The sequence below is a fragment of the Arachis ipaensis genome, chromosome B2, assembly GCF_059453495.1.
Source record: "Arachis ipaensis isolate K30076 ecotype BB chromosome B2, ASM5945349v1, whole genome shotgun sequence".
Lineage (NCBI taxonomy): Eukaryota > Viridiplantae > Streptophyta > Magnoliopsida > Fabales > Fabaceae > Arachis > Arachis ipaensis.
This window is the reverse complement of record NC_142437.1, coordinates 23,134,517-23,147,504: the sequence shown is the minus strand read 5'-3', so window position 1 is coordinate 23,147,504 and position 12,988 is coordinate 23,134,517. Positions and strand designations below refer to the sequence as shown.

General features: G+C 35.9%; 2 protein-coding genes and 1 pseudogene across 2 annotated transcripts; 2 read left to right on the top strand and 1 right to left on the bottom strand.

Moving 5' to 3' along the window:
* The first annotated feature begins 5,330 nt into the window (after positions 1-5,330).
* On the top strand, positions 5,331-6,285 carry LOC148573301 (isovalerate--CoA ligase AAE2 pseudogene; annotated as a pseudogene).
* Positions 6,286-8,439: 2,154 nt separating this feature from the next.
* LOC148573300 (uncharacterized) lies at positions 8,440-12,563 on the bottom strand. Its single transcript, XM_088504503.1, has 3 exons — positions 11,819-12,563; positions 11,568-11,656; positions 8,440-8,571 (listed from the first exon to the last, which is right to left on the bottom strand). The coding sequence occupies exons 1-3, from the start codon at positions 12,561-12,563 to the stop codon at positions 8,440-8,442; spliced, it is 966 nt and encodes a 321-aa protein (XP_088360629.1).
* On the top strand, positions 9,011-11,044 carry LOC110267550 (uncharacterized). Its single transcript, XM_021113233.2, has 2 exons — positions 9,011-10,121; positions 10,221-11,044. The coding sequence occupies exons 1-2, from the start codon at positions 9,011-9,013 to the stop codon at positions 11,042-11,044; spliced, it is 1,935 nt and encodes a 644-aa protein (XP_020968892.2).
* Positions 12,564-12,988: the final 425 nt, after the last annotated feature.

The window sequence follows — 12,988 nt, the reverse complement described above, 5'->3', positions numbered from 1 at the left end:
ATGTGTATTAGGTTGTAAATAAATAATTGGAGCTTGAAATTGTGAATACTGGAACTTGGAGGAAGCGGATTAGTTGAGTTTTGAGGGGCTGTCTTGGTTTTGAATAAATAGCTTTGGTCGTTACGTGGAAATCGGCTAAGGTATGGTTTAGGTTTCTTGCATTTAATATATAATGTTCTGTGAAAACTTAGGCTAGATGACCATAGGATAAGTTGGAATGCAGGTGTATGCTTAATGTTTAGTAATTTGTCGATGAATATATATATTTGGTTGAAGTTTATTGGATAATTAGTTATTAACTAACGATTTGGTGAATTATTGATTTGAGGTATTTGTGTTAAAAGCCTAGGATTTGTGAACTATGATTCTTAGTTGAATTTTGGTTGTTGGAATTGAATATTGTATGAGTTTAATTGTTGAATTGAAGTAGATTTATTGTGGTGATTGTTATGATGATGAGGAAGGGTATGTTGAATTGAAAAGAAAGCAGGTTTGGACCCGAAAAGGGTGGCAAAGTCCGAGTTTTAGAGGAGATGCTGCCGAAATTTTATAAAAAAAAAATTAGAGATTTTATTTAGATGATTATTTAAAAGAGATTTAGATTTAAATGTTATATAGTTTGATTTTGAGTTATTAAGAAAGTGAGTATGTTTTAAGTTTGAAGTTTGATTCTTAGAAAAGAATGAATTATGTTTTGAATTGAAACTATTTATGGACGGAATGGGAGGTGTGATAATGAAGGATAAGGATTGAATATGTTTAATGTATGATGATGAATGAGATGCAATTGAGAATGATGTGGATGTTGAGGAATTATAATTGAATTATTTATATGGCTTATGAATTTGAATAATCTGAGATACGAGATTCCCTGGATTAAGTGCCGTGGCTTGCCACCACGTGTACCAGGTTGAAAACTCGATACTCTGTTGACCCTACGACGTAAGTGTGACCGGGCACTATATAAATTCCCGGGAATGTTACCCCCATTGAGCAATATTGATTATTTGAGAAAAATCTATGCATAGACTCTTGGGGATGCACGTCGGGGGACAGTCTAAGGACAATTCAGACTTGTCGGGTTGGCTGGATAACCGACAGATGAGCCTCATCAGCCATAGGACAGGCATGCATGATATGCATATTACTTGAATTACTTGCTTGTGCTCTAATTGGGTGTGCCTACCTGTATTTGCCAAGCTAAATGTGTATTTGTTACCTGCAGTAGTTGTAACTTTCTTGTGTTTGCCTTTACCTGTCTATTTGCCTGTGAAAATGCAAGATGGAGTTGGAGGTATGGAGGAATGGCAGCATAGGACTTAGATTTAAGGTTAAGTTAAGTTATAATTAAATATTTTTAGGAAACCACCTTTTATGGCTTCTGTTTAATACTTTAAGCTCTACAATCTGAGTGTCGGCGTTCTAGGATTGCCTCTGGCATTCCCAGGACCTTATATATTATGTGTGTGGCACCTTTACCATACTGAGAACCTCCGGTTCTCATTCCATACTATGTTGTTGTTTTCCAGATGCAGGTCGGGAGCCATCTCGTTAGGCATCTGGACTCTTAAAGCGGAGGGGTTACTGGATAGTGTTGTTGTATAGTTTTGTTGTACAGTGATGTATATATATGTACTTAGCTTTCTCTCCTTATAACTTGTCCTTTTTTATCCTCTTAAAGGTTTATGGAGAGGCAGGATTGTGTGTATGTACTTTTGGGTTTTGGATATGTATGTATATATGTGTAAATATTCTCCGGCCAGTCTTGACTTCGCAGGCTGAGTTAGAAGCTTGTTATTTTGTATCTTTGGCACTCTATTCCTACTTCTGTTATCTTATGTTTGACAGTTACGGTTTTCTTAGCATGCAAGTTAACTCGTTCCTTGAGCGTTGCGCTTTTATCTCGCGATTTTTATTTTCCCTATCCTTCAAGGCTCCTAGCATATTATAACTCTTCTGCTATTATATGTACTTATTTTATTTTAGAAGTCGTAATACCACATCACCTCTGTTTTACGACTTAAGCGTAAAGCTTTGTGTGGTAGGGTGTTACAATTTTTGTCCCAACGTTTGGAGTAAGTTCAAAAGTTGTCCCTAACGTTTCAATTGTCCTATTTAAGTCTCTAATGTTTCAAAACTGACTCAATGTTGTCCTGCCGTTAGGGATCCATTAATAGAATTGACGGCGGGATAAAATTGAGACGATTTTGAAACGTTAGGGATTTAAATAGGACAAAAATGTTGGGGACAAAAATGATACATAAAAATAAATTTTAATTTTATCCTTCAATTATATGAATTTTTTACTATACATAGTATTCAATTATTTTTTAATCACATCTAAGTAAATTACATTTAATCATATTACTGTCATTTTAAATAAATTAATTTTTTTTATAATTTTACTCTTAAAGATTTTTAGTTATCATGAAATGTTTGTAAAATGACTAGTATATAAACTTGTAGAAAAGAAACAAATAATATATATACAATAAAATATAAATTATACATTTTTTCTCTAATGTATCAAAATTATTTAAAATTATAAAAAATAAATTTATTTAAAATAAAAGTAATGTGATTAAGTATAATTTATTTAGATGTAATTAAAAAATAATTGAATACTATGTACAGTAAAAAATTAATATTATTGAAAGATAAAATTAAATTAAAATTTATTTGTATATATCGTTTTTGTCCCTAACGTTTTCGTCCTATTTAAGTCCTTAACGTTTCAAAATCGTCTCAATTTTGTCCCGCCGTCAATTCTGTTAATGGATCCCTAACGGCAGGACAACATTGAGTCAATTTTGAAACGTTAGGGACTTAAATAGGACGATTGAAACGTTAGGGACAATTTTAGAACTTACCCGAAACGTTGGGGACAAAAACGATATTTTACTCTTTTTATTATTAATAAACATGATAGATGAATTATAAAACCCCTGATTTTTTGAAAATTAAATAATTAACTATTTATGACCAAATATATTATATTGAGACGTAATTTTTTATTATTAATAATATTAAACTATTATTATTATTATTATTATTATTATTATTATTATTATTATTATTAATAAAGTTAAAAAAAAAGAAAGAAATTTGGCCGAAGCCTTTAAGGGAGTAAAGAAAGAAAATTTGAAACATGGCTCATATGCCTTATACATATATATAATCATATTTTTTTTTTAACTTGGATTCATTTACCTGGCCAAAGTCATTAAGGCAAAAGAAAAGAAAGAATTGGCAACGTGGCTTGCAATGCTTATATACATATATATTATCATGACGTGTTAAAAGTTAAGGTGTTACATAAATAATAAAAGAATAATTTATAAAATAAAAAATAAATTTTATAATTAAATAATATATAAAAAATTAATTTATAATTAAAATTAAATAAAAACAATTATTAAAAAATTTAAAAAACATATTTTATTATGAGATTATTTAATGGTCCAAATATTTTGGGACCATGAATCTTTTACCCAAAAATAAAACGTGAAAAATATCTAGCGGCTAGTAACGATTGGAAAAAAATTAGGTGATTGTCTTCCCATCTATCATTTTTTGAGCTACCTCTAAACACAACTTTTTTTTATATAATATATTTTTTATCCAAAAGATAATAATAATAATAATAATAATAATAATAATAATAATAATAATAATAATGTAAGCCATTTGATATCTTGGATAGACAGAAATATAGGACCAAACTGATAATAATAATAATAATAATAATAATAATAATAATAATAATGTAAGCCATTTGATATCTTGGATAGACAGAAATATAGGACCAAACTGAAACTTAATTAGAAAGAAATTTGTACATAAAGTTAAAGAAGTAAACAATTAAGTTCAATGGATAGAGTACACAAGCTAAGACTATAATAATAGAAAACAAACTTTCTCAGCATGTTTAGTTTTTTTTTATGTTGATGACATGTTTATTCTTTGTATTGATTTGAAAGAAATAGAAAAAATAAATATTTTTTATCTAATAATTTTTCATATGATAAACACAGAAGTTATAAATATAATTTCAAGAATTAAAATTGTTAGAGATAGTCATAATTTAAGATTATTTCAATCTTACTATATAGAAAAAATATTAAAAATATTTGAAGAATTTAAAAGATATCCAATAAATACTTTTTTGATCAAGTATTAAATTAGTACTTAACACAAGCTATTTTGTTTCACAGATTGAATAATTATGAAGATATAACTTATGGTGTAGGTCACTTAGTTTGGCATAATAAAAATCGTTGGCATACTGACAAAAAAAACACTGAACCATAATTTGTTTAATAGTGATAAATCTTTTGGCCAATAGTGGTTAATCTTTTGTTTTAGAAGATTCATGTTAATTAGTCAACAAAAAAATTTCATTTTGGGAAAGTACCAACACTTAAGTCTGCCAACTATTACCAACAATTATTAATAATTAAAAAAATGAAAAGTATACGTTACCAACACTTAAGTCTGCCAATTATTACCAACAATCATTAATAATTAAAAAAATAACACTATTGAATAAATAATTAAAAAATAAAAAAATCTGAATTTGAATAATTCTGTTCAAAATTTACCCTAATTCTATTTTGCTTTCACCCATTCCTAAACCTTATCCTCTCTGCGTTGTGCCTCCTTCTTTTTCTTTTTCTTCTTCTTTTCTTCTTCCCTCCTCAGCGCCGACGTTGTCTCGTTGAGAACGCCACTTTACTCAGCGCCGGCGTCGCCTCTTTCTCCCTCACCTCGGTGTCCTCCATCACGCCGCACCACCCGCCCTCACGTCGCTCTCCTCAACCGTGCCTCAGTGGGCGCGTCCTTCCTCATGTAGTCCTCCACCCGCCGCGGCCCAACTGCCGCAGCATCGTCGCGCCGCCCTTTCATCGAAGGCACGCTCGCCACCCCAGCTGCCCGATGGCCTCCTCCCCGCTTGCCACCGCACTTGCGACCCTGCTCGCCACAACGCACGCCCACCAACATGGTAACTACTTCCTCTTTGCAGTGCTGTTTCAACTTTCAATTTTTATGTTCCTCATGTCAGTAATTTTCCAATTCTATTTTTTTTCAGTTCAGAGTAAATAGTTATTTCATTTACTAGCCTTCAGGTGTTCTTTTTACGTTATTGGATTTTTTTAAGTTGGCTTTGCGATCTTTGTATGTTTTGAAATTTCAATTTTCTTCTTATTAGCTTTGCTATAAATTAAAACAAATTATTTGTTTGCAGTTCCATATTTTAATATGATTTGTGTAAGCTAATTTCTAAGACAGTATGCCCATATTAACTTCTTAGATCACTTAAATTTTGCAACTTTTCCAAAGATCGTAAGGATCAAGGATCATGGGAATCAATGGAGGGTCTATTCTACTGTTATGCAAATCTTGTTCCTCTGACTCCAATAAGGTTCTTGGAGAGAGTAGCAAGTTTTTGCAGGGAGAGAACATCACTTGTTTATGGTTCTTTTGGAGTATAAATGGGGTGAGACACATCAAAAGTGTTTGAAACTTGTACTAAGAAAAATATTAGGAAGCATCCTTAAATTCTTTAAGGTGAATAGATTCAATCATTGATGCTATTATATATTCAATGTTGTTTTGAAATAGGTTGCAACATTATCACCTAATGTTCTAGCAGAAGTATGAGCTGCATTTTGCAATCCTAATGGCTGGATCCATTATCTTCACCTTGAATTCGCGCCTCAATGCATCCATGGTTTCAGTCCCGCTGGAGCATTCACAAGCTAAGATCCTCTTTGTAGACTACCAACTGCTCGAAGTCGCGCACAGCGCATTGGACCTGCTATGCAAAAGAACATCATCAAAATTGCCAATTCTAGTCCTAATTGCTGACTCTGATTCTGATTCAACAATTGACACTTCTTCAATTAGTTATGAGTATAAGATGCTACTAGCAAATGGTGACAAAGGGTTTGAAATAGTTAGGTCAAAGAGTGAAATGGATCCTATAAGTGTTAATTACACCTCTGGAACCACACAAGGCCTAAAGGAGTAGTTTATAGCCATAGAGGCGCGTATTTGAACTCGCTCGTGACAGTTCTACTATTTCGAATGGATCTCTTCCCGATGTATCTATGGACAGGTCCTATGTTTCATTGCAATGGATGGTGCCTTCCTTGGGGCATGGCAGTGCAATTCGAAACCAATATTTGTCTTAGGAAGGTAAGGCCTAAGGACATTTTTGATAATGTGACAAATTACAAGGTTACACACTTGGGGGGAGCTCCTAAAGACGTGATCCAAGTGTAGCAGATAGAAAGTTATTTTTTGTTTAGCTAGTTGTATATTAATGATATAACAATTTTTTAAACTAGTTCTTGATTATACTTGGTGCTCATATTAAAGATTCTTCTCATATGCATGTTCTTTAATTTCACGATGATCATTTGGATGGAATGGTTTTTCATGCAGGATTATGGATACCTCCAGATCAGAGACAGATTACTTCGGCGTTTCCAATGCATTTGGCAGAAGCATTTACTCCCAAAGAGGATGCACAATCATTTAACAACAGTTAATCACTTTGAACTCATCTTTTGATTTTACCATTCTAGCACTGAGTAACATTTATCATTTACAGGTATGTATATGAAGAATACTCCATTGTCATCAAACAACATGGGTGGTCCGAATCATATAACCTTCAAGTTTATTGACAGATTACTTCATCACTTCAAATTTATAACCTTCAAGTTTATTGTTTTGTTTGGTTTCATGAACGGTGAACTTTGGGTTGTACTCAATTATCTTCAGATCATATGACAAATAATTATTTATTTCATTTTTATTTCTGTAGTCTTGATTAAAATAAAGTTAGTCTTCTTTACTAAAGGTTTGGAATTGTATTCAAAGTTTAGGTTAGGGTGCGCCGGAGCAAATCTAAACCTTACCTGATTTAAAGTAGTTATGAAATTAATGACATATCCAAGTAAGTTTTAAACAAAAGACATATTTATTAAAAACACATCTATTAAAGGCACATCGAACAGCAGACACATCTATTAAAGACACATCCCTGTTTATGAAAATCATTTAATCAGAAGACACATCTATTAAAAACACTTCCAACAGAAGACACATTAATTAAAGATACATCCAAATAAGTTTTAAACAAAAGACACATCTATCAGAAGACACATCCATGAAAGACATATCCAAGTATTAATTGGTTAAAACAAAACAAGTGTTTAACAAAAGTAAAATTTAACAAAAGTAAAATGATATCTTCTGAAGAAGCACTCCTTAACATATCATGAAAATTAGATAAATCTACTCTCTTCATTTCTAACAACTTCTGCTTGTATGATAATTAATCAAACAAAGCATCTTAAGAACCTATAAAAGAATAATTTAACGAAAAATAATGGCTCCACCAAGCTAGTACCATTTCTACCTAAATGAATTCAAAGGACACAAGAGAATGTTATGGTTATGGAGGGCATGTGTGTGCTATGCTTGGATATGGAGTTAGGGGGACTACACGTATATGTGGGACAGATTTTTGTCAGTTTGAGCTGAAGGAACTCGGACGGTGCGTGTTCTTTGGATTGATATTTTCTATTAACAATTCGGACGGTCCGAATTGTTTGGTAATGAGAGAGAAATTCGAGTAGAACAATTCGGACCCAACGAATTCAATAGTAAGGAATGCGAATGCAAATCTCACGGTCCGAGTTCGTAGCTGAGAGATTGAATTGGAGATCATTGAACTCGGACCCTCCGTTTTGTGAAACGGTTCGGTAGAAATCGGATGCTCCGAATTCAATCTTTTTTTTTTGCTTCACGTTAACCTAGTCGTAGGGTTCGAGTTCCTTCAAGTTGGTGATATAAAAGGGTGAAGTGAAGTGGTGGGACATTAATTGCGTCTTCCTTCTTCTTCTTGAGCGGCTGCGTCTTCCTTCTTCTTAAAAAACTCTCTCTTTTTTTCAGTTTTGATTTTGATAATGTAGTATCTAAGACTAAGGTTATGCTTATTTTGTGGTGAGTGAAAAAAATGAGTGACAGAATATTGCTAAAAATATTTTATTTTGGTCAGATTTTGTTAGAAACGGTTGAAGGAGTAAAATTTATTTGTGAAAACCCAGTAGATGTTGTTATTCCTTTTATTATCTCATTTGAGGAGCTCAAAGGAGTAATCTGTGAAAAAATTGGTTCTGAGAGGGCAAAAAAGATATCATGTATTCTATACAGATATCCCATACTGGTGTTTGGTGGATTCGTACAGTATCAAATCAAATATGTGACGGACGAAGCGAGCATGCAGGAGATGTTTTCAATGTATATTGAAAATCGGTCTCAAATCTCGTTCATCGAGTTGTATGTTGAGTTTGAACAATCTGAGACTGACCGGAATATTCTACAGGAAGATTATTATAGTGACAGTGAAGAAGAGTTCGAAAGCAACTATGAATTTGTTATTCCAGATGGTGATGAAGATCTAGGTGACAGAACCATGGAGCCAGATGTGACACAAGTGGCAAATGCACTCGCAAACGAAGTGCCGTTTGAGGAGCCATCATTCATGCGAGTTTTAGACTTGGAAGCCATGCACGTTCCGGAATTTCCGGAATATATGACTGCAGGTACGTAATCGTGGTAGAAGTGTTTTTTTAGTTAGATATTGATTGAGTTATTACTAATTTACCCTTTTTTAGCATTATTTAATCATGCGTTATGTGTCGTAGTTGTCAGGATCCAACCGGTCCTCGACCCGTTAAGGAAAATTTTTTTTTCTTTTATATGCTTAAAGTGTTTAATAGGAAATAAAATTTAAGTTGGCTACGATATGGTTGTAGCAAATTGCATGCCTTTTTAATTATTATGTGCACAGGTTCGATCTATTGTACGGTTCAAATGCCATGAACCGGATAGGACCGGTGCGGTTCGGTTGGTTTCCCGGTCGATCCAGCCGGTCCGGTCTGGTTTTTTATATTTGCTGCTGATGTGCTTATTTTATTTAGGGTGACATCATAACATGTTGAAGGTTTTGATTTATAGCATACTGGATGCAGTGAAATTTGATTTACCTTTAGAATCGGTTTTGAAATATCTGCGTATTAATGAAATTTATCTTATGGCGTATGTCCCAGCAGAAATTCCTATCGTCGCAGATGGTGAATTTGCCGTTGGGATGGAGTTCAGTTCCAGAGAAGCTGTTATTAAGGCGGTAAAGGAGTATACCATACGACGAAGCATAGACTACCGTGTATATGAGTCTGAGCCATTGACATTTTATGCCAAGTGTACACAGTATGGGTCAGGGTGTGATTGGCTTATCAGGGTTAGCTTGATCAGCAGGAAGTACTGTTGGGTTATAAGGAGGTATAATGGTAGCCACACCTGTACCACAGCCACCATTTCACAGGATCATTCAAAGCTGGACTCTATCACAATTGCAGAAGCAATAAAGCCCCTGGTTGAAGCTGACCCCTCCTTAAAGGTAAAATCGGTTATAGCAGAAGTGCAATCAAAATTCAACTACACCGTTTGTTACCGGAAAGCATGGTTGGCTAAGCAGAGGGCAGTAGAAAAAATATTTGGTGGTTGGAAAGCATCGTATGAAGCGTTGCCTATATGGTTTGAGGCCATGTGTCACAAGGAGCCATCAGCTGTTGTCCATTTTGAGACTATGCCTGCATATCAAGGCGATGACTTGGTGGGTGACATTCGGGTACTGCATCGTGTATTTTGGAGTTATTACCCTTGTATTAGGGCATTCAGACATTGTAAGCCAATTGTCCAGGTGGATGGGACTCACTTGTACGGAAAGTATAAGGGTTGTCTGCTTGTGGCTGTTTCACAGGATGGCAACAACAATATCGTCCCGATTGCGTTTGCTATTGTTGAGGGAGAGACTTCTGAGGCATGGCATTTTTTTCTTAGTAACCTCCGTCAACATGTTGTTACTCGGGATGGAGTGGGTCTAATATCTGACAGGCACGAGTCCATCAATGCAGCTGTGGAACGTAGTAACAGAGCTTGGTCACCTCCTAGAGCTTTTCATACGTTTTGCATCAGGCATATAGAGTCTAATTTTCTGAGAAAGTTCAAGGCACCGCACCTCCAAAAATTGGTCGTTAACATCGGTAAACCTTTAGTAAATTTAATCAAATTATTAATAGAATTGCCTTAAATAAATATATTGAACTCAATTACTTTGCTTTCTATATGCTTTGATCTGCTAGGATATTCCAGGACGGTGCGTGAGTACGAAGTGCGTTACCAGCGGTTAAGGGACCGCGGCGAGGCGTACACAAACTGGTTAAACCGAATTCCTCGCGAACAGTACGCATTGGCCTTTGATGGCGGGTACCGATGGGGTCACATGACGACGAATCTAGTGGAGTGCATCAACTCAGTTTTGAAGGGTGCACGCAATCTTCCTATTACTGCTCTTGTGAAGGCAACATTCTACAGGCTAAATGAGTTGTTCACCCGTAAAAGAGCTGAGGCGGAAGCCCGGATCAATGCTGGCCATGTGTTTTCTGAGATAGTGACATCGAAGTTGCATGCAAACCAACTTGCATCAGGAAACATCCAGGTTAGTTGTTTTGACCGCCAGAATGAGGTCTTTGAGGTTCGTGAGATGCCAAGTGGACTGGAGTTTGCAGTTGATCTATGTAGCCTTCAATGTGACTGTGGTGAGTTTCAGGTGGACCGGATTCCCTGCAGACATGTGTTCGCATGTTGTGCCAACCAGCGACTGGATTGGCGACACTATGTTCATGATGTGTATAAGATGGATCAAGTGCGGCGGGTGTACCGAGCATGGTTTAGGCCACTAGGTAATCCCACTACATGGCCTCCTTACAACGGACCTCGGTTCATACCGAATCCGTACTTGCGACGGGTGACAAAAGGTCGCCCAAGGATGACGCGCTTTCTGAATGAGATGGACACGAGGATGTTACATCGTCCAAGGCGATGTACTCTATGTGGTGCTGAGGGACATAGTCGAAGCAGATGCCGTCGGTCAGTTAGTTCAAATACCAACAGAGATGCCCCCTAGGTTCACAGCTTTAAGATGATATTGTATGATATAACCTGAATGAGCAAATTGAGGTAACATGACCTGCTATATGTAACCTTATAATTAATGACAATTTAGTATTATAACATATCTGTAGCATTATATAATTGATGGTTAGTACATCAATTGATAAATATCTGTAGCAGCATATTAAGCTTTTATGAGACATTATTACATATTCCAGATGGCTAACACATCAATAATGTCCAACACATATAAAGTACTCTATACAAAGTTCAACACATACAAATTAGTCTAAACATTACATAAAGTCATCAGTACATATTAGTCTAACCAATACAAAAAACTCTAAGCATTCCATAAAGTCATCAGTACATAATGTGTAACAAATACAAACAACTCTAGCCAATACATAAAGTCATGAGTACATAATGTCTAACAGAAACAAATAACTCTAAACCTAAGGAAACAACTACTTTCTCATTTTCCACTTTACATCCTTCACAAACTTCTTGCATTGCTTGGCCGCTTTTTTAATAACAGAAGGGGTGAAACGATTAGCACTCTGACGTGGCGGATCAATCCTTAGATTGTAACCTTTGACGTTGTCATCTGGACTGCGTGCCTGACCTGTAAACAATTTTGAATAAACAAGTATGTGCAGCACATTACATATTCAAGTACCAACATAAATACGACAAAGGAAGAAGCAAAATCCAATAAGAGATGCCATTTATGCAAAGAAAGTAAATAAGTAATCGAATATGTAAAGCAAAATAGTTAACATAATACCATCGTTACGAGATTCTTCATCCTCATCGAACTCTTCAATTTCATCCTCGTCGTCTTCGCCCTCGCCATCCGGTTCATCAACTAGATACGCATCGGTTTCTTGTTCGAGTGTGTTTGTATCTTCCTCAACGAGTCCCATGTTAAGCCGGTTAGGATTTTGACTGTTCAGAACACCACGTCCACCCTCACTCCTACTAGAGTCGACAGATACGAACCCTCCAGAAGCAACTGATGAGGTATGGCCTGGATACCTGGCATCCAACGAATACCTGCCAGGCATGAACTCAGGCTGATGGCCATATTGTGGTAGTGCTGCATCTGCAGACATGAACCCAAGCAACTGGCTAAAAGAAGTTCCATCACCTATTTCAAACTGTGACATACCCCAATATTGTTGCTGTACTGGAACTGATGGGGTGAACTGTGTCTGAGGTAGGTACTGGGTTGAGGACTGGGGTTGTTCTTGTGGAGGCGGCATTGGAGGTGATATATGTTGCTCCTGCTCTTCATTGTCCTCATCCATATCCTGACTACCCTCATCGGTATCTTGATTACCCTCATCCATATCCTCATTCCCCACATCCATATCTTGGTTACCTTCATCATTCTCTTCACCCACAAGATTCGACAAGGCTAAGCGATTCCCATATTTTGATCGGTACCAGTTCATGTAAGTATCCAATGGATGCTGTGAAGGCATGAGAAGCTCAGAAAGAACGTAGTGATACCTGTTTGTCCAATGCATCACCCAAATTGAATGAGTCGGTGTCGTGGCCCAGTTAAGATTTTTAGGTCCAGTCAGAACCTCTCCATGCACCTTATCCAAACTCTGTTCCTGAGTAGGTACTCCCTGAACGAAGCTGAACTGTCGCCTGACCCTATCGGTGCCATGCCACTCGATACATTCAAACGACACCAATGGTACTGTAGCGCTTCAGACAAACGATTGCATGTAGATTTCAGCAGGAATTATGTTCGGATCCACACGATCCACATCATAGGCAACCGAGACAAACTGGACAAATAAAGGAAACTCATGATTACAACACACAATTCAAATAACAATAACAATGACTGATACTTCTTTAATTAAAACTAATATTCCTGAAGCCCAATATTCCCAAAACTAATACTTCTTTAATTAAAACACACCTGGCTTTCCTGAAGTTC

Coding starts and splice junctions, on each gene's coding strand:
- LOC110267550 (XM_021113233.2), top strand. CDS start 9,011: ATGTTGAAGGTTTTGATTTATAGCATACTGGATGCAGTGAAATTTGAT. Junction 10,122..10,220: donor AAAATTGGTCGTTAACATCG/GTAAACCTTTAG, acceptor TTGATCTGCTAG/GATATTCCAGGACGGTGCGT.
- LOC148573300 (XM_088504503.1), bottom strand. CDS start 12,563: ATGCATTGGACAAACAGGTATCACTACGTTCTTTCTGAGCTTCTCATG. Junction 11,657..11,818: donor TGAAGAATCTCGTAACGATG/GTATTATGTTAA, acceptor AATTGTTTACAG/GTCAGGCACGCAGTCCAGAT. Junction 8,572..11,567: donor CTAATCGTTTCACCCCTTCT/GTTATTAAAAAA, acceptor ATGGCTTCCAAG/TCTAAAACTCGCATGAATGA.